General features: G+C 34.8%; 1 protein-coding gene across 10 annotated transcripts in view; it reads right to left on the bottom strand.

Moving 5' to 3' along the window:
* The window catches only part of FLRT2 (fibronectin leucine rich transmembrane protein 2), a 79,503-nt gene continuing 51,678 nt past the window's right edge, over window positions 1-27,825 (bottom strand). For all 10 annotated transcript variants that reach the window (XM_032748846.3, XM_072930317.1, XM_072930316.1 and 7 more), the window contains one exon: window positions 1-27,194. In XM_032748846.3, the coding sequence (XP_032604737.2) occupies window positions 24,795-26,780 (1,986 nt within the window). In that variant the 5' untranslated portion in view covers window positions 26,781-27,194 and the 3' untranslated portion in view covers window positions 1-24,794. The remainder of the gene's footprint in view (window positions 27,195-27,825) is intronic.

The following is a 27,825-nucleotide window of genomic DNA, read 5'->3' as shown; positions in this document are numbered from 1 at the left end:
TGTAAGGTATTCATTGCTTGAATCATTTTATGTTATAATTTCAATGGTAATAGATTTATCTTTGTAGATCTTTTTGCACTGCATATCACTGTCTTGTCCCTATTTTACAGAAAAGGAATTGAGTCAAAGGCAATAATAAAGATCATTAAACATTATCACATCAATACATTATGAACACTAATGCTAGATTACATACTACAGCAATGGTTTGAATCCTTTGGCTAAACCAACACAGGAAATATATAAGAGAAAAGGATGATGGTCTAGCATTTTAAAATTATTATTCTTATGTGTTATGGTTTTTTTAACCACAATGTCTCCCTTTTCTAAAGAAAAAAAAAAGATATATAATCCCCCAATGTATCACCATGTCACCAACCTTGATTAACTTGAAATAATGAGGATGACAGTGAAAATAAGTATCACATTAAAACATCATCAAAGAGCTTAGATGAATTTGATTTTCTCATATGTATGAGCAGGAGAACTTTCTGATTCCAACAGCATATCTGAAAGTAGAAAATCTTTTGCAATGAGAGAAAAGTTATATCAAAGCAATCAAAGAAAAGAAAGAAAAAATAATTTAAAAAAGGAAACAAGCAAACAAAAAAAACCCCAAACCAAAAAACAACCAACCCAATATTTATACTAATCATCAAAATATACCTCAAGTCACCAGACTTTGATCTAGCCTGGACATTTTCAAATTCAAGGAATTTTTTTTTTTTTTTTTTTTTTTTTTTTTTTTTTAGTTTTTAGTTTTTTGTCCTTCTGACTTAGAAATTTACAGTACAATTGAATTATAAGGTATGTCCAGAGAGATGGCAGGTGCTGGTATTGCTCAGGCTGAGGAGATTCTGTTGTTTTAGGAAGAAGAAGCTGGTGTTTCTTCCTAGTTATGTTTGCACTGTGTTGCAATTAAATAAACATGGCAAATATACAGACCTAGTTTTGTAGGTTTTAGTGATTATTTCTTCCTAAAGAAAAAGCTGACTCCTCACCTCTTTTTGAGAGATATGATACAATGTACTGCTAACATTGAATTTTTATTTCTGCTCAACTATAAAGATGGTTTATAAAAGTTATCTCTGCCAAAAGGTAAGTGAAGATAACAGACCTGATTTGTACACAGCATATGGGCCTTTGTATCCAATTTATTTCCTACTTTATTTCTTGGATTTGCCTAAGGCCTGTGTTCTGTTTGTATAGGATTTCATCCAAAAAATGAATCCTAAAAACATCTCTTTGAAACATGCATTGCCTTTTTTATTAACAATCTGTAATTCAGACATCTGCTAAACTGTCCTCCAGTATAACCATATAAAAGACAAAGCTAACACAGCTCTAGCCAATTACTGTGTTAATTCTACATTGTGGAAGTTTAGCATCTGCATTTAAGGGAAATACATTATTTATAAAAACACACTGTTTGAAAACAGCTTCTGAAATTTAATCACTTGTCTAGAACAAAATTCTGTTACTTTATAAGCATTAAGCATGAGTTTAGATCAAGGTGAGTGTTTTAAACAGTATTTTTTTAAGACAAAAGAATAAATTTTTAATTAGTATAGTTCAAAGAAAGCTTAGTGGGTTGACTTTCTGCCTAATGTCTGTGAGGCTTGCCAACATTCAAACTTTTGATTCCAAAACCTTCACCAAGTTGTTTCTCGTCCTGGAAAAACCAAAACTCTCTCAGAAAGGAGTCTGTGGTTTTGGAAGTTAGAATACAATCTCCTATAAGACTGCTGTACCTTAAAGAACGGAATTAGATCTTAGTTTGTGTTTCAAAGAACTTTGGCATATGGATCAGAATTTTAAAATGGATTAATTTCTGTGTGGGGTTTAATTTAAGTCCTAACATGACCAACAAAATTTCAGATATTTTCTTACTGTTTTTTACTGCTTGCTACTGCTTCTACAACAACAGTTTTAGATGCTGCAATCATGGCCCCTGTGGCTGTCTTATATGGTGTCTGTAATGGAAGGTAAAATTGAGTGATGGTAACAGATGATGTGACCACTTGAATCCTCTCTCAGACTAAAACAGGATGAGTTAGATCAAACTACTTTCAAGATTATTCTTTATTAAAGTAGCTTTTCCTTTGAAATGGACAAAACAAATTCATAGAATCTATCAGAGATTTCAGTTCCAGAATTTTGTTTTCTTTATGAAATCTTCATTTTACTAAAGTCCATGAGTACTTAATATGACAGTACTTTGTAAGAAATCCTCATTAACTTCCATAGGGTGAGGATTTCAGCTCAACATTTTACAGTGTCAGAATTTACCAGACAAATGAAAGCTATGTTAGTTTCTTTTTTTTTTTTTTTCTTTTTTTTTTCCACTGTGAAACAAGCTAAGTTCCTGCTTGCATACTTCCTGATTTGAACTTCTGCAGAAACCAAAGCCAGAATGTAAACTGTGATTGATAGTTCTTGCCACAAATAAGACAACACATCAACAAAATGACGCTTTTTCCTAGTTTTGATCAGGAGAGCTTGAATGGCAACCCCATCTACCAGGACTATGAACATATTAGAAAGGCCTCTTATAAATAGAGTGTCTGTTTTTATACTCTGCCCAGGGGAAATTATGGCCTTTTGTGTTTAGATCCCAGGTGACTCAATGAAATTAAATCTAGAGCTGGGTTCAGAAGGAAAAATATTTTCTCAAATCTTGAAAATTTTCATTGTATCTACTTCCACAAAGCAGTCAGCGAAAAACAGAATGGCATTTTTCATGCCCATTTCTAGTGAGTGCTCTAAAGAAGCTATATTGCGTTAACTCATTAGAAGACTTAAAAAGAGTCAGCTGAAGGTGCACAGGGTGCCACATCCCATCTGGTCTTTGTCTCCAGAGGCAGTACTGCCACTCTGGTACACATTTCTTGCAGGTAGCTCAGAGAGCAGAGCTATGAAATTTTACTTAAGGCCCCTTCCATCCCAAACAATTCTATGATTCTGTGAACTTACAAAACATAAACAGGAGTGAAGTGGCAGAATGGGATATGTCCATACTCATATTTAGGGCACATTGACCAGAAAATAGTTTAGAAAATTAAGGACATGTGAGCTCAGAAACTTCTTAAATATGGCAGAACTTTTTTGACCTGAGCATCAAATTGTGTTTTTAAAATAAACAGATAAAATTACCATTAGTAGATAGCCAAGCCATGCAATATTATCTTTTGAGTCCTACAGAGGCTTAGAAATTAAATTTCTGTATGGTAGTAGGAAATGTAATAATTTTGAAAGACACTTCACAGAAATAAATGCAAATAATTTAAAAAGTGCTTCTGGAGAACTACACAGCTAAGGACCAACCTGTCTGACTTTCATGCTTGAAAACAAAGTATAAAAATAAATAGAATTAATAGAGAATATAATGTACGTGGGAACGTCAGTATAAATAAATAAAATTTTGTGTGTCACGGAGTCACCAGAAGTCTTTCAACCACTTAAAATATGGAGAAAACATGAGGAGCGAATGCTATTACAAGCTGAACAGGAATCAATTTTTCATTGCTGTGTTGTGAAAAAGATAATGCCAAACTTGAGCAACAGCTGTGAGAGCAACATAACTCTGATTTCCTTAGTACTGGCTGCATCTGCACATTACATGTAGTTTTGTTGTAATGCACTCCAAAGGAAAAAATATCAAACAAGCTACTTGAACAGATTAATCAGGAAAGAAAAGATCTTAAAGACATGAACAGCAATGATGGAAAAAATCTGACCTGGCTTAGTCAAGACATGACAGAGGTTAGAAAAACTAGTAGTTAGTACAATCAAAGAGATCATGTAGAAACAATTAAAAAATTATATTTCATTGCCCATGACCAGGGCTGCTAGGATAAGTAATAATATATTTAATTTTCAGCAAGGACTAGACAAGGTAACTAAACTCCAAATGCAATTCCCCAGAACATGATATTTTTTGACTAAATATAAAGGACTGGATGGACACCTATCTGGAATGTCATCATAAAGGAGAGAGGGAAGGATTACAGGACTTAGAATATACTTCCCAGATTAATTTTCTATTATTTAATAATTATATCCACACATTTCAAGTTCATTTCAGGAATTTTGATCTAAGCACTTAGCCTCAATAATTGCAACAGTTTGGTTGTGACTTTAAATCTTATGTTTCCAACAAAATTTCTCTGTTTTTTTTCACCAAACAGCACAGGTCCAGTGTTTCTCAAGCCATCATAATTTCAAAGTGTTGATTAATATCCTGTCTGGTCTCAGTCAAGAGATGGTAATGAGTGACAAGCAATTTTTCCAACTATAACCCTGAATTAGGTATGTTTTTCAAATTGCAAGTTGGTTTCAGAATTAAGGCTTTTTTTGTGGAGATGTTTTACATTGGAATGTAGACATTTAGTAAGCAAATAGGGAAGAGAGTTTTACTTTACTACTAAAAGAATTCAAGATATGTAAATAAGCAATTGTAGAACAGGTGGCTTTTAATTTCCAAAGAATCTAAATAAAACCTAAGCACCTTTGTAATTTAACAGGAAAAATGTCAAAAATGTCTCTGTGTACTTATAGGTGAACAAGCTTTGGGGAAAGAAAATTATTTTGGAAGGAAAAGCTTGGGAAATCCCAAAATATTATGGGCTTGAACAGTTCCTAAGAGAAGATTTACACTAACAAAACCAAAACAAACAAGCAAAGTTCAGTGTGTCTAAGAAACAACATAAAACTGTCCAGGAAGAAGCCTTCAAAAAGCGATTATGCTCTAAAATAGAGACCCATCTTAAATGAGAGAGTCTTCAGCTAAGTACTAGCAATACAAAAATCTGATGTTAGCATAATTCAATAAAGTAGTGTTCATTTGTTACCCATCCTTTACAATGTTCCATAACATTGTTGTATATTTAAAGGCATAAATAGCTTTTATTTCTATTTTACCATAATCTAGTTCAGATGGTGGACATTAACATACATAGAGTTAGCAGCAAGCTATTTTAAATCAACAGATGTGGTGATCCTTGAAATTGAATTTTTGTCAAGTTCATAGCTTCTCTTAATATTGATGCAAGAAATTAGAAAGGTAAGAAAACTTTTCTTTAAGCTGCATGGATAAGAGGCTATACCAGGAGATTAAGAAAGGAAGAAGTATTTCTCAGTAGTAAGAGTGTTTCACCATAGTGAACAGGACAACTGAAACCTGACGGTCCCAAAGGAATTGTTCAAAAGTGCTGCAGCCAAGGTATTTTCTGTTCCCAACCACTTGAATCTTAGTATATTAAATAAGCATGAATAAGAGTTTTGAAGGTATTGTCAAGGAGAGATTCTCACTTTACTGAAAAAGCAAGAGAAAAAGACAAATGTTCACCCAGTATGTTTCTGCAGGAAGCAGGGACAGAACAGGGAATTTGCAAAATAAAAAATCCTCTTCATGATTAAGGAATGCTCTACCCAAGAGAATGGTCACAGCTAGAGCTGTAGCTGCACAGAGAGAATAAACTGGCTGCTTTTGATGACAGCTAAACAAGACATAATGTGTCTATTGAGAACAAAGACATAGAAGATAGGACTGTGATGGAGAATAAAATGCTAGAATGGACAAAAGCCATTATGATCCAGGAAGATATGATGAGGAATGGGGAGCGTTATTAAGACAATACAATTGGAGGAATTGGCTGGGGAAAAGCAAAACATTATCTTTGATTAGAAGTGTGTAGGGACTCTTGCTAGTGGGATTTACTACTTATTTGCAAGCACACTGATTGAAATTATGACCTCTCTTCCATAATAAATGTGGAATGGCTAAAACCAGAGAAGCTGTGGATGACAGCACAGATAGAGCTGCTACTACCAGCAAGCCAAGAAAAGCTAGGGACTGCAATCACTGACACAAATACTGGAAGGTCAGAGTAGTTATGGTGTGGAGATTGTATCAGAAAAGAAATTCTTGTCTTAATGTGCCATTGTAGGCATAAAATAGAAATGCCTCATGGAAAATGAGCAGACAGGTAGACAGAGAGGTGCTACAAAGATGAGGGGCTTTGTCAGAGACAGACCTGTAGATTCTTAGGCACATTATACTTTTACAGCTATCACATTATGATACTAATTTAGAAAGTTATTCTTTTTCATGCTAGCAGGCATGGTGAAGTAAGCACTGCTGCAGCTTCTGTAACCAGACTCAAAATCTGAAAAGAATATTTGCTTCCATGAAAGTCCCACTAAGCTACTCTCTCAGATGGTCCAGCAGGCATTTTGATAGTCTACATCATCATTATGAGTGCCCTTATGGATCAGGCTACATGGAGGAAAATACTCTGTCTCTAAATCTGGCAAGAAATTTTGCTGTCTAACATCTTAAAGCAAGTTCTTTGCCCTTTCAGATAACAATGGGAAAAACAATTTTTATGGTCTATTAAAGAATTATAAAATGATGACATTTGTCTCCTATTTTATCCAGAAATAAATTATTTAACAGACATTTTCACTAAAAGTGCTTAAGGCTAAATTGAAATATATGCAACCAAAAAGATTACAATGGTAGCATAGTATTACCTGATTTGCTCCTGGGTACTACAAGGTACTTAAGGAATCTCTGTGCTTTATACACCCACACAGAGAGATAAAACATAAATCTCCATATCTCTATGGATACTTTGGGTGAAGCAGCACTAGATTATATATTTGAGTGTTATGTAGTGATTTAAAATGCACATTACCTTTGACATAATAATATATAACCAATGGCCAAAGGGACTGGTACAACTAGAATTGTTTCAAGAATTCTTTTGAAGTGGAAGCCTTGATGCTACCCTCAATCCTTGAAAACTACTAAGATGCAAACTTCTTGGGAGAGAAGCCTTTGAGGAAATGCAGAGGTTAATGAATCTACTTACAATGACAGGAAGTGACACAATCAAGCTGTACCACAAGTAACACACAATAATAATTTGAAAGTCTATTACAGACGTAAAGAGCTTATAAATACGATTTGTAGGAAAGAGGATGTACCCCTAAACCCTCTTCTGTCAGATACTCACCAACGAAAGGAAGCTCTTTCAAAAATTCTTCTTTGGGAGGTACCTCTTTCAACAAGGGCACATTTTGCATAAACAATAGAAAAATATTTTTAATAAAATTGCAGGCTATGATGAAGATCCTATCAGACAAAGCTGCAGACACTAATATGAATACAGGGATTTCAAACATTATAAATAAGGACTAAGGAAAAATTAAGTAGTCCTTGAGACATAGTAAAACTGTTTTGAAAATGCATTTTCAATATGACTTGGCAATGGCTGAGCAGAACAGCAACTTTTAACCTATTTTCTTTTTTCAAGAAAAATAATCTGTTGGTAACTTTGAACTGATTCACCTATATCAACTAAACTTTCATTTGGTTTGATAAGTTTATATTGTCAGACTCTGTTCAAAATGTTAAAATCTGCATTCACCATAGACAATTTGGGAGATCAAGACACTGTGTGTCCGGTGCTGAATTTATGTTTCAGAATCCAACTAGAGAGATGCCATGGTTATCTTGGGAGCAGTCATTTACAGAAGCAGCTACAAAGAGTACACAGAGCTGGATGGAGTCTTTGAAAAACTATGACCTGGTTGTTAGAAGAACATCTGATGCATTCAGAGTTAATCACCTGGTCCACCAGACCAAACGCCTTTCTACTCCCCAGGAAAAAGGCATAGTGCAATGGAAAATAAAATGAAAGGTGAAAATCAATGACTAAGAAAAATTTCTGGACTGTGAAACCATGCTGAGGAATGCGACTATTGAAGGCATGACATAGGAAACTATTCTTGTCACTAATTGTCTTTTTAGAACTTTAATGCAAAGATATTTTTGGAAATAAAAATAAAAAGTCAAAATAAATATGATGTTCAACTTACTTAACTGTAGAAACAAAGCTGTGAAAGTAGGACACTGAAGTAAGGTCAGAATCAAAAGATGTTGTTGTGGGATTGATTTTTTTAAATGTTTCTTAGATATTTCTATGGATTGATGTAAATTAAAAGTTTCATCATTCCATTTCATTTAAGATGCATCAAAGTGCTGAAATTCATATATGTCCTTTGAGACCAGAATTTACATTTTCTCCACATTTCTAGGATTTCCTTCAGTGCAATGAGTTCTGATTTAAAAGGAAATCAGTATTGTATTCTCTTCTGAAAATTGTTTGGGCTTTTAATTATTTTGATTTTATTACCATTCGCATAAGTGATGATATTGCTGTTTTGCTGTTTTTTAAAATTAGAATGAAGAAAAATTATATATTTAGCCTAATTATTTTTTCTCAAATTTAAGATTGTGCAAAAAGTTTTTAAAACATGTCTGACTACCAAATATTCCATGTCAAAAAAAAAAAAAAGAAAAAAAAAAGAAAAAAATGCATAGTTTTAAAATTTTTATTATCTTAATACTAAAATCTGAGATATGATATCTTGATTCATAGCTTTTTTAATTTATAGACTTGGTAATGTTTCACTAAGTGAACCCATTTCATCCCAGATCAAGGTGCTCCAAGCCTCAGCAATTGCTGTGCTTCATCAATTATAAACTGCAATTTTGTCCCTAAGAAATTCTAAGAATTTAACATAGTAAATTGTCTGTATTTTTTAGAAGTGTTCTTATTAGTTTGAAGTTTAACTGAATTAGAAAACACAAAAGTAACCATATTCTGAAGTGTAGAAAATGGGCTTGCATTCAGTGCTTTATTACACAATATAGTATAATAAACAGGCTTAGAGTAAAGCCTCAAATCAAACCTCTGTTGAGAGGCCCCTCAACATACAGGTTAATTAAAATCTGAATTTAAATCTTACCATTTGGGACACATCTGTTTAGCTTAACATATGCCAAATTATAGGCTATAAAATTTCTTTGCAAAGACATCTTTTTAAATGCAAAGAAGCTTTCATAAATGCCGTCCATTCGCTAATGTTTTAACAGAAAAACAAAGTGATGCACTGGGTGAATTACACCCTCTTAGTTCTCCTCTTATTCTTCTTATCCTTTCTGGTTTTTAAATTTTCAGACTCTGTCCCTAAGTGAGGCTTATGCAATTACCCTGATTTTTTCTAATAAGTGGCACTGCTGTAAAAACAGCTTTAGAAGTAATTTGTTTGATTTTCTTGCTCTTTTATCATAGCAATACCCAGCTATTCCCTAATCAGATGGTCTAGTGTAATTCCTTAGATGATTTTCTTGCAGCATCACTTAACCATTTTTGATTGCTTTACATAGAACACAAACATTTTTTGTGCTATCTGCCTGTCAAATTGCCAGTCACACCTCCTTTTTCTTTTTCTTTTTCTTTTTCTTTTTCTTTTTCTTTTTCTTTTTCTTTTTCTTTTTCTTTTTCTTTTTCTTTTTCTTTTTCTTTTTCTTTTTCTTTTTCTTTTTCTTTTTCTTTTTCTTTTTCTTTTTCTCTTTTTCTTTTTTCTTCTTTTTTCTTTTTCTTTTTCTTTTTCTTTTTCTTTTTCTTTTTCTTTTTCTTTTTCTTTTTCTTTTTCTTTTTCTTTTTCTTTTTCTTTTTCTTTTTCTTTTTCTTTTTCTTTTTCTTTTTCTTTTTCTTTTTCTTTTTCTTTTTCTTTTTCTTTTTCTTTTTTTTCTTTTTTTTTTTTCCTGTTTTTTGCTTGTTTTAAGGAAGTAATAAAATAAGAGGTATCACAAACATCCAGATTGCTTTAAAGCATGTGAAAATTGATGGCGAGGTAGACTACAAAGACTCTGTGGATGTCCATTCTCAGGGAAAGGACTCAACCAGCTGGTCAGTCCATGGCCATGCACTGCTTATCACTAAGTCACTTCATCACTACTTTCTCTCAGTCACTGATGAAAGCTTTTGCCTATTAACCAGCTAGACTCATATTTAATGATGGTAAATACCATAGAAAGAGTTAGAAGAGCTGATTAGGCACAACAGAGATATTACACTAGTGGTGGCACTGAAATAAATGTAGGGACAAAGTGGAAGTGGACATGAAAAAAGGGATAGAAGAGTGAAGAATATGGGACATAGTAACTAAATCCATAGCATGTTGGTTTCATCACTTGTTCATGCAAGGATTTTATTGTGGAGGGAGAACACTGTCTGGGAACTTGTGCTTTTCAGCAAACTGAGATAAATTTTGGGAAAGAATTCTGTGATATCTTCACTTAAAGATTCTACAGAATTAGAATCAATTAAAAGTAGTGACAAAGCAAAGGGTAAAAGGAATAAACAGGAGTAAAAAGAGATACAGATACAGACTTCTAATACTTCTTTGTACTTTGAATACTACGTCTTTTACCTATTAACACTGTAAACACTAAGCATAATGGAAATTATAGAAGTATCAAGAGGAAAAGTTTGCCAATAAACAGACTTTTTCATTAGGAAAAGCAAAACATCTAAAATATTTAGACTCAGAAAAATGGTTGAGGAATACTTAAGACTAAGCAAAGCTTTAGAAAATAGACCATAAAAAATCTTTGCCAGATAAATTGACGAAGTTATCTAATGTTGTTTACAGCCATATTGGGATGGATGAGGAAGGCACAGAAGTGTGACTGGAATACATTCTTCCACTAAATAAAAACAGATTTGTGTCAGCTAGAATAAACTATTTTTGTATCATATCTGGGATGGAAAATGAAGTGACATCCAAGAATAAAAGAGAAAAGACATACGTAGAACATCCAGCTGAGCAGTGATCTGAGGCAAAGAAGCATATTCAGGAGTTTGTTTTTGCTATATTAAAAGCCTGTTTTGAAAACAACTTCAAATTATTTCATTTGATCTTTTGAGGAATGTAAGCAACACCAGCAGGTTTTCCAATCAATTTATATTGGCTTCTTTTCTCTCTAGCATTTTTTTCAAAATTCAATATACGGATATTTATAGCTGAAGTACAGAAATGCCTTCAGTTATATTAGCTCTAACAAAACAGTTGTTATAGAGGTTTATTCATTTCAGCACTGTCTATTCAGTGATGTTTTATTTAACAGCAGAAAGTCTGAGAATGCATAGCAATAATGAAATCATAATGTTTTCTTTTGAGACTGGGTTTTCCTCATTTAAGAGAGGACAATTTTATTTTTGTAAAGGCAAGTTGATTTAACCATCTGATAACCTTTAAATAAATTAGAACAAAGTCTATCATCCAATTACAAAATTACAAATGCATCAAGTAGACACATTATTCTGTAAGACAGACAAGATATAATTAGATGTTCACCAAACAAGAAAGAGGTAACAGAACGACTGCCTTTCAAAAAACAAGAAAATAAGAAATCAGAACATTTTGGGAAGCCTACTAAGGATTCTATTTAAGTAATAAAAGTATGAAAGATGCCCTATTAAATAGACCAAAGCATCTCGTTTGAATATGATATCCCTTTAATATCTATCTAATAATGCATTTAACTTTAAGCCAGATTTCTGATCCATCTCTTTAGATGAACAAGCAAACACCATGTAACATATAGCCACATAAATGTATGTTTCTTAGAGAGGTATTGAGGGATATGGAATAGATATCCACTTCAGATTAAGCAACAATTCCCTACATTTTTAACTTAGAGAGCAATATCTCAATATGAGAATTAATTGATCAATTACTTAAATGTTGGTAAGGTTAAAGATTCAGAATCTGCTCAGAAAATAAAAATAAGCCAGAGCATGAGAATAAGACTTTAGGAAAATCTTATAAGAAAAATAATCTCATCAGAGAAGCCAACCATCACACTGAGAAGGATAGTGTGTGTCTTCTAAAGTGGAATTGACAGCTTGTAAAGACTTCTCAGAAACAAATTTTTGCTATCTAAGTTAAGGTTGCAGAATCACAGCAGAAACTATTACTTTGTCATGGATTTCCACAATACATTTTTTTTTCAGAAGTTTTTGTTTAGGCTAAACCATAAACCTTAAATAGTAGAGCAAAAGTAGTAGAAAACAAAAAGCAAGCCAAATTTTTTTATCCACCCTTTTGTGATTTTAAAACTCTTAAAGCAAATGTATAGGTACTCCTACAGCTAGGATAATGCTTTCTAATATTTAGTAGATTTTCTTACAATCTTACAGGTACTAGTCTCTTAACTAGGGTACAGAGGATGTACAGTGGCTTTATTACAGCATTTTTAACATGTGCACTATGTGTCCTAGCCTGTAGCTCATTATTACAGTATTTCTATTGCTAGAAATGGGCCACAGAATCTGTACTGAGTTTATGAGGCCTCAGCACTATGGCTTGTCAAGCTTACTTTGTATGACTTTTTCTTGGTCTGCCTGCAACTTTGCTTTGACCTAGTTTACCTGTAACAGTATTTTTCCCTCATAACTGGATTTTAATTTGTTTTAATATGGCTTGTCTTCCTATGGTATAACCAGTTTCATGCATAATTGTAAAAAGCAGTTGTTCTCTATAAAATGAGATATTTGAGAGCCTTATGCAATGAAGCAATGTAGAGAATTACAAAGCTGGTGTGTTGGTGGAACCCTTGAGAATAGGAAGCGAAGCAAGCAGTACAGAGGAATTGTGGTGTGGAATAAGAGCAGAGTCACAGCCTGGCACCAGAGATCCCATGGCTATGAACAGCTCATCAACAGCTGGTTAAAGAAATGCAGACCTGAACAAAATTGGGGTATGAGAATATGACAAGTGCATCATATGTAGTACATATGAATGTACTGTGGACTTGCACAGCAATGAAGAGAAACAATGTGTGAAAGACCATTAAAAAAAGAAACAAATACCCCAGCAAATCCTAAAATGAAGAAGAAAGCAAGAATTTCATCACATTCTTCCCTGTGAAATAGTTTGGGTGCTGGTGATTTTTACATAGTACCATGACAGGTAGAAGAATCCCAAAGGAGAGTGAAAGGTTCAACAAAACCATTAGCAGCTAGGAAATGTGTGACACACGTCTAACTGTACTGTTATTGAGGGTTGTTTTGCTTTTTTTAATTTGGTTTGGGTCTTTTTTTGAAATGGTGGTATCCTTTCTTTATGCTGTTTATTTTCTTAATTTTCTGTTATAATTAGATGTTGGCTGGCCTGCTGATTAAACTTTTAAGTTATATTAATAATGAAGTCCTGGCTTTATGTACAAACATTGTTTATTTTTTTACCTATCATGTTTTTAAGCAGAACTATGGATACCTTGATGGTATAATTCCATTATATTTTCTATGTTGTTTTTGAGTTCCTGTGGAGTCCATATACTAAGGAAAACTCTCAAAATAGTAAAGCAGCTTCTTGTGTTCTATTAACATGCCTCTAGGCAAATTTACTGGTTTTCAGCAGCATATTGTGAAATAAAAAAATGCCTAGCTTTTACCCAGTGCTTATCTCCAGGTTAGTACAGGATATATCATTTTTCCCATTATAAAGAAGAATCAACAAGTACGCAGGCTCAGGATCATTAGCATTTTAGTGTCAGAATTTGTCTTTCCAGGGCACTAGATGACACTGAAGATTAGAAATTTATCCGTGGACCTACAGAAGAAATCATAACTGACCTAGAGGTCCTTCTACAACAAGTATTCTAATCTGACAGTGGTTTTTTAAGTTTTTTGCTAAAAAGATATACTTCAGGATTCATTTAAAAATGTGAAACTCGTAGAATAAGTCCCTTTGAAGAAAACTGTAACAGGATCCAGATTATTCCTGTCCTTTTAAATTCCCATGCAATTTACATTTTGTTAATCTTTTTTAACAAAAAACGGATCCAAATACTCTTTAAGGATGTTGATACTCTATTAAAAATATTAATATAAATTCTTATATAATATGCAAAACTAGAGCCTTTAGCATAGGCCTTGAATTTGCCATAAGTTATAAAATATTTCGCTTTTGTCAGTTTAATTTACGTTTCTAACAGTCACCATCAGAGGAGTGAAAGGATCTGCCCTGATTTGTCTCTTCCCTCTTGTCCAGCTGCCCTGAAAAAACCTACACATGGAAAAATGGCATATACTTCATGTGATTTGCTCCAGTCAGGGTAGTCAAGCAGGAAAAACAAAAGGAAAAAACCTGCAAGCAAATCCAACAGAGCATTACCAAAGACCTGTCAGGGCGGGGAGCAGTTAAAACATCCGAGTATTTAGCATGGCTAAAAGATCTTTCTGCAGGATGGCTTCTGAAACACAATTTTTGAATAATTATGAGAAATATCCTGATCAAAAAGTTTTGAAGGTCACAGTGTTCATTAGAAAATAGAGCTGCATTTCACAGCAAGCAGTAAATTCTACCTTGAGGAAATTCATACTGTTTCAGTCATATCAAACTCTGCTCTAAACTAATGCTGTTTGTGTTTTACTCATAATTTTGTTATTTGCTATGGGTATTTCACTTATCCTTTATCAGCTATTTAAATCTAAATTTAAAAAGTTAATGTCATTTTTTAGAATTAATGCAAAGAAAGGATTAATTAGACATCAAATTTCTTTACTACTTCAAATAAACATCAGCCTTTCAAACATTTTTAAATTCCACCCCCCCCCTCCCTACCCCAATCCAACTGTTTGCTGGATTATTAAGGCTTGAGGTGGAGGAATGTCTGTGATATTTTAATTGACAAGAACGCAGCTTTCCAAATTCAGTGCCACATAGCAGACACTAGTTTCTTTGGGGAAGAAAATGGGAAAAGAAAATTCAGATTTTTAATGGAAAATATATGAAACAAAGAACTTTTCTCAACCCAGGCAAAGATTTTCTAATGGTGTACTAATTTAGTCACTTAAAATAAGCAGCAACCCTAATTGAATCCCACAAATAAAGAAAAAATAGAAGAAATTTTTGCATCTTTATATTTGCCACAATTGTTTGGTACTCTGGGTCTGAACAGAACTCTTATATTTTGGCCCATATTTATTTAAAAGTAATTTTTGTTTAGAGGATTTCTGTCTTTCAAATCTATCTCTCTGTCTCCACCCTTGCTCCAAATACTAAAAGAGCTTCGATGTTCAGAATAGTCTGTTAGTGGAACTTCATAAACTAGATGAAACTTCTCTACTTACATCAGTTCATTTACTATTACTGCAAAGTAAAACACTAAAACAATATTAGCCAGCAAATTTCAAAGTTTTCCTGTAATAGCACACTGGCTGCATGGCTCATCTCAGAAAGATCTTTTTCAAACAGTTAGATTAATGACTTGAGGAGGATGAGTGGCAATGAAAACTCCCTTTGAGCTGCTACACACAAATGTATTTGCTCATGTACAACAGAAGTGATCATTTGGGGCATTCCACAAAAATCCTGTAAAAAAATCAGGTTCTTCATGAAGCAGATGAAGAGTTCATTAAAAGACAACTCCTATGACACGGAAAAACTGTCAAATACAGGGAAAGAAATACAGACCACAGAGAAAAAAAGTACATAGAAAGTCAACAGTATATGCTAATGATGTAGAAATATCTGAATTTTTCCCTTCTTGTTCATACTGGGTTTCAGTTTCATACTGCCTTCTCTCACATTCTCCTCTGTCTGCACTTTAGTTAGTGACCACACAGAACAGTCCTGCTGGAAACTGATTCCTCAGATGTGCTTTGTGCTGTCCAAAGAGTATTCCAAAAGGTGCACACTATCTGTTTCCAGGAGCTGTGATAATCTTCTCCGTAATTTTCAAGTTTTTTGTGCATATGCTGTCAAAGCACATAAATTGTTGAAAAACATGCTCTTACTAATACTGACATTACAGTTTTTTAAAAAAAAAATCACACTACTCTACCTCTTTACTCTCTTGAACAAGCTAAGGTGGAACAGTATTGATGCAAAAATCCAGAGCAAAAGGTCAATAATGGACTCAGCATAGCTCAATCCATAACTGTACTACAGATATGCATTCCATATACCTATATATTTGTATATGTGAGTATTTGAATATACATAAACATAAAAATGTATAAATATAGTGTTTGTGCATATGTTTATGTGTGTGAGTGTGTGTTATGTATGTGTAAAATGATGAGAAACCAATAGTGCAGGGGCAGCTACAAGTAAATTACTATTAGAGAAGCCCAAAGATACAGAAAATCAGAAAAGAGCTTAGTTTTTCTTGAATGAATCTTACATGTAAACACCAATAAGTCAGATAACCATATGAGGCATCAAGCAGCAATCTGTTCTCTAAACCAATCATGCTAGAGAAGGTTAATGCAACATAAAGGAAATGAAGCAAAAGCAACAGAAATTGTGAGATAGGTGCCTCTGGATTTTTCATAATCTGGATATAAACTGAATTGATATCACAGTAGATGTGATTTCATGACAAATTGTTTGCTGTATTGGCAGCATTTCTGTAGCTTAGCTTTGCTGGGTAATCGTCACAGTTTTCAGGTATAATGGTTTTGCAGAAACCTTTTCCTTGTGTTGTGACAAATAAGCAAGAGTACAAACTGCTTAGTTTCAGGTATTAAGAAAAGAATTACTGTGACAAGAAATAAGTGAGAAAATTATTAGACATCTGAACTGAAAGCAGTGCCTGATCTGATGGCTAACACAATGATCACATCTACTGTGGGTTGGAATCTTGCCTGCAAGAACCTTACTAATATTTCATTGATAAAAGGAGTCATCAAAAAAGTGACCTTTCAAAGCTGCCTTGTTGCACACTCCTTCTTGGACATTGTGGTGTAGCTGGCACTCCAGAACTTACAGGAAAGAGTAAAGAAAGATGCACAAAACAAACTAAAACCCAGATCCTTCCTTGATTTTATGGGCACAGGTTTTACCTTTTGACACAAGCCCTCCAAGAGCATGAACCTCAGTGAAGGCACCTTAGTAGGGTTCTGGAGAAACAAGATGTCCTATATAATAATGCAGAACACCTGTAATTTGCTGCACCCCTCATAATATGATTCAGCTCTACTTCTGCCAGCATCTGTAGTCATCAAAGAGAAATGCCATGACTGCATATACTTTCCTTCTGTTCTGGCCACCTTGTTTCTTGAGGGAGAGCTCTGTGAAGTAGCTGCATTTCCTCCTCAATCTCTACAGATAGGAAACCGATACTTTAAGGAAGAAGAAGCCTTTGTTCCCTTCTCTTTGTGCAGCTGCTAATAGTAATCTGTAAAACTGAACCTATGAACCCAAAGTTCCTGTGACCACAAACCTGAGTTTACTCATTGTTACTCAGTGTTTCTAGCTTAAATTCTCAGCAAGACTATTGTAACTAATGTTGAAAAACTATTAATTCAACTGAAAGTTGTTATCAAAATTATTTAATTTTGTTAACTCAGTATTCTTGAATTTTGCCTTCTTTTATAAAGAATACACAGTCCTACTGCTGTAATTACACCAGAAAATAGTTGAAATTTGTTCTTCAAATTTGCTTAATTTTTGTAAAGTTAAATTACAAAAATGAAAGCCAAAACAAAATAAGAAAGTTCTAGACATATACTTGCTACTTGCTTCTCATGAAAGCAAGTATTGCACATAAACTATCCCTCAAACTCTTCATAGCTGATAAAATAAATTTTTGCATGCAAAGACCTCAAATAAACATTGGCTTCAAAACTAACCTTCAAGAATGATGTAAGTAAAAAGCTGTCCAATCAAATTTCTTGTGAACTGGAAATGGAATGTATCCTCCAAGGGACAGGAGATATGACAATCTTCAATACTTTTATGAGCCCTTTATTTAATTGCCAAAAGTACTTAACAGTATACTATTAAAATAACTGCAATAATGTGGAATATTTCCCTTTACTCAGGTTTCTACTTCTTTATTTTTCTATGCATGCCTTGCTTCTGCAGTCCTCACTTACAAACCCATGCTAATGCCCTGCATTGTTCACACAGCATATACTGCAGAATTTGACTTCACATCAATTCTCAATTTTTCTTAATATGTTTCCTAAGTGGGGAGAAGTTCCTAACATTTGCATTGTAAGTCAGATCAATCTATTGGTTCCTGACCTGTGAATGCCCAAAGCAATTTGTGAAGATATATGAGGTCAGGATTATAAAACCGTCATTTAAATTGTTTGACTTCCTAGTTAAACCAAAATTCTCTCTTCTTTTCTTTCTTCTTTTCTCTTTCTCAGTAGTCATACATGCATTTTTCAGTCACAATTTAGCCATAATATGAGGTTGTAATCAAAAAAAAGTATATGTTTATGTGAAAAAAGAATGCTTTTGCTATGCTCACCAGCCCATTTGTGGCCATAAATATCCTTATCTTCCATGGCTTCATACAGGCCAGTGTTGCTCAGAACACTCTTAGCTCCCCCCTCATTTTCTATGCAGTCTTTTTCACAGATTTCCCAGCTTTTCATAAGAGAAATGTAGGCCTACTCCCTTATTCAGTTGATGTATTTCATTTGGGGATACATGGTTTGACATGTGATGTGCCATATTGCATGTTTTTAATAATCCTTCTGTTACATATTATTATGATTTATAGCTGAAGGCAGTGGGGTCAGGATTTCACCATAAAAATGTGCTAATTTGTTTCAGGAATGGAAATTATTGGTTAAAGCTTCACCAAGTCTCTCTCTGTGTAATGGAAGTATTTTAGCAATTTTTAGTTTCAGCCTTTGTTGACAGTGGCATTTCAGGTAGTATTAAAATATTTGTTACCTACTTTAACGGTGGAATGCAGTTGCTCCATGTGGTACCATAACTCTTCTTCAATGGAAGAACTCTTTTTAAAGTGGAATATTAAAAATTTTGACTGAACAATAATGAAAAATACTCCTCCATGTGCTTTCTTTGAGAGATCTTTGTAGGTAAACCCTCTGCACACAAGAAATTTATACACAATTGCACATGTATGAAAAATTCCAGATAACTGAGCTTAGAAGTACTAAAAATAAAGTTTTATCCTTGCTACAATAAATAATTTTTGGTTATTAAAAGATTACCTGATGAAGTCAGTGGCTGTAAACTCCTTTTTTTTTGACAGAAAAATATTATCAATTGAAAATTATGATTCCCTCATTATCAGAATTGCATAACTGATGGCAGGTGTTTATGATTCTCATTATCTCTATTTTTCATCCTCCTGTGGTAAGGCAAGTAGGTTTAGTTACCAGGGTGTAATGTGCTTCAGCAGAAACATCAAATGAGGGGAGGCATATTACAGGGGAAAAGAGGCAGGGCTGGGTGTGGATATATTGCACACCAGCCCTCGGTAGTTTTACATGATACTTGGGGTTAAGAAAGAAAGATAATTTCTTGAGGAACTGTGACCCTCAGCAATATTAAACTTCTAAGCTTTGACATAACAAAGCACTCAGCATCTCACTTTCTAGTAAAGCAAAAAATTAGTTCTTGTATATGGAAGTAGAAGAGGGGTAATTTCCATTTCTAAGTAGCTAAACCATCTCTTTATAGATAGTATATATTACCATATATGTTATGTAAAAGATTTGCTTTATACAAAAATTTATTAAGGCTTATGTATGAATGTTGTGCACTCTGAAAATTCAAGAACAATTTTGAAGGGAGAATTGGAAAATAAGTCATATTTCATGTCAAGGAAACAGATTAAATAGATAAAAATAGTTAAAAAACAGATTCATGATTGTCATGTCATAAATGTCAAAAGCATTTATCAAATGGCTATGCATATAATGAGTCACAGCTTCCACATATATATATTTGTTATTGACATGTGTAGCTCCTTAAGTGTACCTATTAATTGCAAACTCTGGAGTACAGTCTGTTCTCATTGTACATTGCTTTTCTATATGCATATTAGAAAGAGACAACTTTTTAAAGGTAAGATTAAATCTGAGAAAATGAGGTAAAAAATTATTTAACTCTTTGCAAGACAAATAATATTTGTCTTTTAGAAACTGAAGAGAGGATTGAACAGAAGTTTCAGTAGAACATCTGAAAATATCTTCGTGAATGAAACTACAAAAGATGGATATTTTTTGTCCCTTTCAGATACCCATATTCTTATTTTAATTACTTGCTAATATAAATACAGCAAAGTTGTTGTATTTTTTAAATAACTCTTTACTGAATATGTCAACAAGATAATATATAGTGTATAGTGAGGTTTTGAAGTTAACAATGCGTGCAACATGGCAGATTGCAGAAAACAGGTAACGCAGACTTCAAACCATCTATTTTTCCATGTTAAACATAGAAAGTATACCAAACACAGAACAGAATCAAGTGTGCATATCTCAGTTTAAATCAATTTTATGAAAGATCATCTTCAGATATTTGGGATCAACTCGTGATAGCAATTTGTTTAGTAGCTTATCTGTTTCTGAGAGGATCAGAATTCAGCTCTCATGAGGCACATTTCCACATAGCCCCAGTGTAATAAAAGGTTGCCAAATCTCTTCTGTGCTAGTTTTCCTTATGGACTACTAGCCAGCATCCTTTTAAAGAGCAAAACATTCTCTTCTGTACAAAAGTTTAATGCCAAATGCTTCAATATTGCCTGTAGTATCATCTGGGATACAGAGTGCCCTGTTCAATGGAGTTCAGGGAAGGAGTGATCATCAGCTTCCTAGGATTATCTCTGTGTTTAGAAGAGAGCATTAGGCAGGATTTGATGAGGTTCAGAGCCAGTAACTTTTGGTTTTGGCACTCACTTTTTGTTTGTTTTTCCACTGAGCTGTAAAGATAAGTCATGTGTAAAACCATTATTCTCATGTTCAAAAGGAAAAAAAAACCTTTAATATCTCCATGTTAAATTTAAGGTGAAGAAGTACTATAAATGTAGAATTCAATGGGAATTAACCACTTTACTGTCAAAAGCTGAGACTGAACTTTCACTTCAATGCCATTAATAAAGTGCCTTATGTAGATCCTTAAAACAATAATATCAATATGCATAAAGTTTTTCTGTTTGCAAAATTGAAATTAATAAATTTTTCAGAGGGAGAAACTTGTTCTCATGGAAAAAAGAAAATTATTCAGAGAAAAATATAGTTGAACAACTCTAGTAGCAAATATCATGCTACTTCATTTTTCATTTTTCAATTTTTTTAATTTTTACATGATATTCACTGTAGTCCTTTACTGGGTTACATGGAAAACTGCTAGTATCTATTCAGTAGATTATTCCCTAAATATTCTTATAAAGAAATTCACTAATAATGTTCTAATAAGAACCTGTTAACACAAAGTACATGCATTAATCAGGTGTTTGTTTCTGCCAGCAAGCCACATGCAAGTAGCACTTATTATAGTGACAGAATCCATGAAAATAAGGACCTGTTTGTAAATATATATGTCTTCAGAAGGAAGCCAAGTACTGGGAACAGCAGTGTCGTGATATTTCTTTTACACAATTTCACTTAAATGCTAATTTTATTCTACTCACCAATCTTTCTGCACATCTATGTCAACTATTAGCAGTATACAATGGAAGATGGGTGAGATTTTGTCTGAAAAAAAAAAAAATATCCCCAGATCTAATGAACTTGATCAAATCAGGACTTAAAAGTGAACATTTTGAGTGAGTTGTACATGTACATATTTGGCACTTCTGCTCAATAGCCTTTAGTTACTATATGTGGTCGGATATTTGTCCTAAGTGAAAATCACCCAAGTTTTACATAGCCCCAGGAAAAAGCTACTAGTCTTAAACTTTATATTGCCAAAAGATTATTGTCCATTTTTAACTCTGACTTTTTCTACATACTTTACCTAGTGAAATTTCCTCACTGCTTATCCAAATGGGAACCGAAATTATACCTCAGATGTTTGTGTGGCTGACACTTTGAGATATCCCAAATTCTGTAGTAGGTTAAAATACATTTAAGTCTTTAGGAACAATTAAATAGGGAGAAACATTCTTCATATTACAGATATGACTCTTCAGTTGACTACAACTCTGAATTTTTTTAGATAATATTCCCAGCTCTATCCACAGATTTTGGTATAAGGCATTAGCTATGTTTTTTCAGAAGCGCCTCTGTAGTAAAGAAAATTTTGCCAGTATCACATACAATTTGATATTTTTTTTTTTTCATACTGAAGAGAAGCATAAAGTATGCTATCTTTAAATATCATTATGATTTTTAATCTAGGTAAGTGAGTCATAGTCTACATATATATATATACACATACATATATATGTTTCATCATTCAAGATCAAAATGAACAGTTTGTAAATGTCTTCTGTTTTCCCCCTATTCTATAAGTAACCAAATTTCTTGTCATGAGGTTGGGCTTGTGGATGATTCACCTGCAGTACAGGCCAAACTCCCTGAATAAGTCAATTGCTACAAATAAGGTGCCTAAGGTATACAGAGGTCTAGAACAGAAGATTCCTCCTGCATCAGTAAATACTAGTAAGTTTGTACCTTCAAAGGAGGCCTTTTGAAACCAAGTGTACAACCAGTTATTTCATTGAAACGAGATACTATGTCCACACCCAATGGGAATCACTGGCTCTGCTTAACTTCAAGCAAACTCCAGCATTCAACAGAAGTATACAGAAGCACAACTGTTTGCTGCTTGTCTTTTGAGCTGTGGCATCTAAAATATGTTAAAACAAAACAAACAAAAACCCCAAAAAACCACTAAAACCAAAAACCAAAGCCCAAAAGTATAAACCTTATCATCAGTAAATAGATGACAGAAAAAACCCATCCACTTTGCATAGACATTTCTACCTAGAATTATGCTATTTGAAATCATATGGTAAACTTTTAATCAGCAAAATTTTAGTGACTTAACTATTACAGTAGCCAGACAAGTTGCTTAGAATACCCACTACAGCTGGAGAAAATAGCTAATATATAGAATATAGACTGGAATTTTAAAGTGTGATTTTAAAAGGTGCTGGTAGAAGTGGTTCCTTACAAAATCGTCATACTTTGCCATCAGTCATAACTGGGTTCATTTTGTCATTGCAGAAAATTAGTGTTATCATGTGATCTGAATTACAGAAAATACATGCTCATAGACTGCTGAGTTTCAAGAATGGGTTGAGTGAAATGAGCAAAGGATAGGATTAAAATCCTTTCTTCCGGCATAAGGAGCTCCACAAAGTGAAAAGTCTAAGCATTTCATTGTGAAAGTGCTTCAGCTTTTACTTCCAATCCATATGCAGCAAATTTTTGTCTATCCCTAGGTGACCACTGTAAAACTTTCTCTCTTTCCCTACTACCTCAGGGAAGCTTTGTCTCTATATTGTTTTCTTTTGGTTTTTTTTTTTTTTTTCCCAATGTGATATAGCTTTAGCTTGTCCCCAGGAGAAAATTAGCTACATTAAAAAAGCAAACTGAAAAAACCCCAAACATAAAAAAGCAAACTGAAAAAAACCCAAATAATTAGATTCCACCACAGTTCTTGGCAGTCACTGAGTTAGCAGAGTGGTTGAAATATTACATAATTTTGAGAGCTGCATTATGGTTTTAATACAAGCATGATATTTTGTATAATGCATATGAAGCTCAAGGACTGAGATGAATCTGAGGGTATAGCAAAGCAAATTCCAAACCCAGCTACTGCTTGTGAGGCCGAAATCATTATGGAAAACTCAAAAATGCTTAATGTAAAAGAAGGGTAATTCAGAGTGACACCGTGTACCTGTGCTCTCAAAATTCCCCAGTCAATCGAATGCTTAGCTAAGGTCATTCTCTGTATACTTTAATTGGGAAGGAAAAAAAAACAAGCCAAACAAAACCCACATAGATTTGTACATAATTTCCCCCATTTCAGTTTATAATAGCCCTCAAGGTCTTCCCAGTACTAAGTAATTTTTTAGAATATATTTCTTGTTTGTCTTGTCTTTTTGTCATTTTTTCCCCTATTTCTCCATATTGAACATAACTCAGGCCCTTAAGTCAAACAAAGCTTGAACCACACAAATTATTAGCAAAACCTTTCCATTGCCATTATATTTTGCACCATGTTTTCAGCAATATGCACTTTTAGATTTCAAATCACATGAACACATACATGAATACTGCAGAGCTGGAAGCACTCAGAATTTCCCTCATTCTGGCTTTATGTGAACATGCTTTGTCAACAAATGCTGCTCTATTAACAGGTGCAATTTAATGACAGCTCTCTGTTACATACTGGTACATAACCTTCACCTCCCACTGAGAAGGGTCAGAGAATGCCTAAAGCTTCTTAATCCTGATGAAAAGCACAAACAGTTTCTGAGATAAAGTATATAGTACTGGGGACATTTTTTGAGCAACTCTTGCAAATAGCAATCAAGGTCACTTTGAGTTTGACACTGAGTTCTTTCCATGTTTCCTATTCCAAGCAGATTGAAAGAAAACTAATCAAACAAGAGACTAGCTTTTTTGGCAGCGCTCAGAACTCCAGCTTTCAGTTGGAGGTGAGAAGTGCAGACCTGACAAAGAGGAAGGGATGTATTTCCAATTGTTTGAAGCTCAACAGCAGTTGCTGGGTTCAAGTCAGAAGAGCTGTGCCCATTTTATCTGAATTGCTTTTGTCTGTTCCTAGTGACCCTGTTTTAATATGCACTTATTTTCCTGTATTCCAGGACACCTAGAAACTTAACATACCTCAGACTGCTTCGACAGCAAAGTGGTTAATATTTGAAGAATGAGTCATTCTTTCCTTTGCCATGACATTGGGTTCTTATTGTACAACCCTGTACAGTACTCAGCAATATTTTTTAAAGATTTAAAAAGCAAAGAGTTACAAAACCATTTGCAATTAACTTGAAATAGAAAAGATAGCACTTTTTTTTTTTAAAATCCCATTATATAGTACACCGTATAAATTACAGAGTATTCAAATGCATAAATGCATCTGTGTAACATTTATCAAATGTAATTTTTTTTCATTATTGTTAGGGGGCTTATTTTTTCTAGAGTTTTTTCTCCTTGTCCTAGAGACCCCCATGTCCCTCACTATCACGTATGACAGTGCTCCAGGTCTGAGACGTTGCTGTTGCAGTATCGCATGTTGTTTGGGATGTGGCAGTCTGTGTAGTTAATGCCCCCGTTTGGGGTATAAATGGGCTGCAGTCTGAAATCTCCTTTAAGGAGCTGATCATTATTTAAGGAGACAATCTGGAAGCTGGTTTCCGTCATCTCCAGGATGGAGTTGTCTTTCTTGGTCCCTGCCTCACAGTAGTCATCTTTCCGACGGCCCCGGTTATATTTCCACTTCTGGGAGGTGTAACGACCTTTTTTGTGCATGTGCCAGCAAAAAATGCTGAGCAAGACCACGAGGACAAATATCACTGCACCCCCAATCAACCCTGCCAGCAGAAAAGGGGAGCCTAGGTTCTGAGAAGTTGTCTGCTCATGGCTGGAAGGGATGTTGCTGCCATTGAAAAAGGAAGCCTTAGTTGTGGCTTCTGAACAGACAGTGTCTTCTCCAGTTCGGTAGTTGTTATAAGTATCCAGTGGAACCAAACAAATCCTGTAAGTGGATTTGGGCTCCAGATTTACCAAGCTTGATTGCTGCTTCTCACCACTAATTATTCGTTCATGAACAATTCCTCCTACCAGACTATGGCCCATTTTAACCCATGTGAGTTTATATGCCATCACGGTAAAAAGTGACATCCAGTTGACTTGGATGCAAGTGTCATTCACAAAATGGATGGAGAGCTGAATCCATTCAGACAAAGGAGGTGTCACCCTTTCTCTGTCCTCCCTGTCAGGCACAGTGGGGAGTGTGGCTATGATGGGAGTGAGAGGATTGTATTTACTGCTTGAGGGAGGAAATGATGGGCTGGGACCTAATGTAGTCGGCATGGCTGTAGCTGGGACTGGGGTGATGATAAGTGGTAGACCAGGGGTGGTGGTGGGGCATGACAACATATTCATATTGAGCTCCCTGACTGCCATACCTCGGACCTGCTCTGGTCCTTGGCACATAAAACCACGTACATTGATGGAAGCAGGAATAAATTTGAGCCATTCAGTGACCCACTTAATGCTGCAGTCACATAACCAGGGATTATTCCTTACAGTGAGTTGTCTCAGGTTATGGAGATTATCAAATACTCCCTTTGCCAACATCCGAAGTTGATTGTTGGAAATATCAAGACGTTCCAGTTTGCGGAGGTTTGAAAAGGCTGTAAGTGGTATGTGGGTTATCTGGTTGTCCTGCAAGTAAAGTCTTAGCAGATGTGTACCTGGAAGATCAGGAGGAGGGTATGTCAGTGAATTCCGAACAATTGAGAATTCCTTGAGCTTGGAGAGGTGGCTAAAAGTGCCTTCAGCTATGCCTTTATTAGTGAGGAGATTGCCATCCACGATCAGACGCTCCAGACTCGTAAGGTTCTGGAAGGCCAGGTCTGAGATGACAGCAATTCGGTTTTCATCTACACGGAGTTCTTGTAAGTCCAGCGGAAGGCCTACTGGCACGCTGCTTAAGTGATTCTTGGACAAGAACAGAAGCTTGAGGCTGATGGCTTCCTGGAATGCTCCATCCTCAACACCAACAGTGGAGATGGAGTTGTCATCCAGGTGCAGTTCTTCCAGCTTCAAAAGCTGAGCAAGAGCAGCACGTGAAATGGTCTGAATGTTGTTTTCCTGCAGGTGGAGAACCCTGACATTCTTGGGCAGGTTCATGGGGAATTCATCCAATTGATTGCCGTACAGGTAGACTGTGTGCACAGACTGGACATTGTGCAACTCTGCAGGAAATCCAGCATTATTAATTTGGTTATTATGGAGGTAGAGGACGGTTACACCCTCCGGTATCCCAAGAGGCACTGAGGTCAAGCTTCGCTCATTACAGTAGACAAAGTTTCGGTCACAGCGGCAAACTTTCGGGCAGGCCAAAGTTTTGGAGACCTGTATGTAGAGCCCCAGGGAAAAGATAAGCCATGATTTCATGAGAAGAGCCCAGTCTGCGGGCCACATTTTAGTCCACAAACCCATTTCTAATTTAAAGAAATAAAGTAGCAAAGTGTTTAAGAACTGATAACAATAATAATGCACAGGTAACGAAATCTCAGGTCATTAAAATTGGCTTCTATTTATGTCCAGTGTTCAGGCCAGAGTTAAAGTCCTGGAGGCTAAGCATAAAATAATCCTTTTATAATTGGCCTACCTCCTACTTCTGATAAGGAAAACACAGTCAGTCTTATTAGCCAGGGTTACAATGTTTGTTGCCTTCTTCCATGTGCGCTGAAAGAGCCAGTAGCCATGTCTTTGCAAATGAACAACAGGTTACTTTAAATCTACCAAAAGTCTCTGTGCTTGGAGGCGTATTTCACTGAAGTCTGCTGGCTTCTGTCAGCTTTCCGAAGTCAGCAAAGTCCTCATATTCACTATCTGCCAGATCTGGTCTGCCTGTAAAAGGAAAGAGAAAAGAAAAAGCTGAATAGCATGAAATGTTTAATAGGGAAGATCAAGCCCATTAGAAGACTATTCTAAGCCTGAGCTCTTTATGGATTTTGGGGAGAAAAAAGGGAAAAAAAGGCATTAATATTAAACATTAGCTTAATATTACTGCTAAATAGTCTTGAAATAGATTTGATGCAAAGTCATTGCAAAGACTGAAGGACTTTCAGTGACTTCAGTGAAGGCTAGATCTATTACTTTCATTTGCATACTATACCTCCAGTCTTTGCCCTCTCACAGTCTGTTTAAAATTTTAGAACTAAAAACAACCTAAAAACCTAAACCATTTAACTGGAAATTTTTGCTCAGGCAATTATTTTTCTTTTGCAGAACCACTGACTTCAATGACCACTATTCACTGATGCCTGACAGAGTAGACTCTGGGCTGTATTCTTTAATCACACTCTATGTTTTCTTCATTTTCTTACCAGACTCTGGAATATTCTGCTTCTGTTTCTGTAATACCATTACATATATTGTCCAAATTAATGCACACTGCCAGATTATTTTGCACTCTAGTGAATTAGCGACTTATGAGGAGAGTCTTTAAAACAAATATGGTAGTCCACGAAAGTAAGAT

The sequence above is a fragment of the Taeniopygia guttata genome, chromosome 5 (genome assembly GCF_048771995.1).
Source record: "Taeniopygia guttata chromosome 5, bTaeGut7.mat, whole genome shotgun sequence".
Taxonomy (NCBI): Eukaryota; Metazoa; Chordata; class Aves; order Passeriformes; family Estrildidae; genus Taeniopygia; species Taeniopygia guttata.
This window is presented reverse-complemented; position numbering and strand designations above follow the sequence as displayed.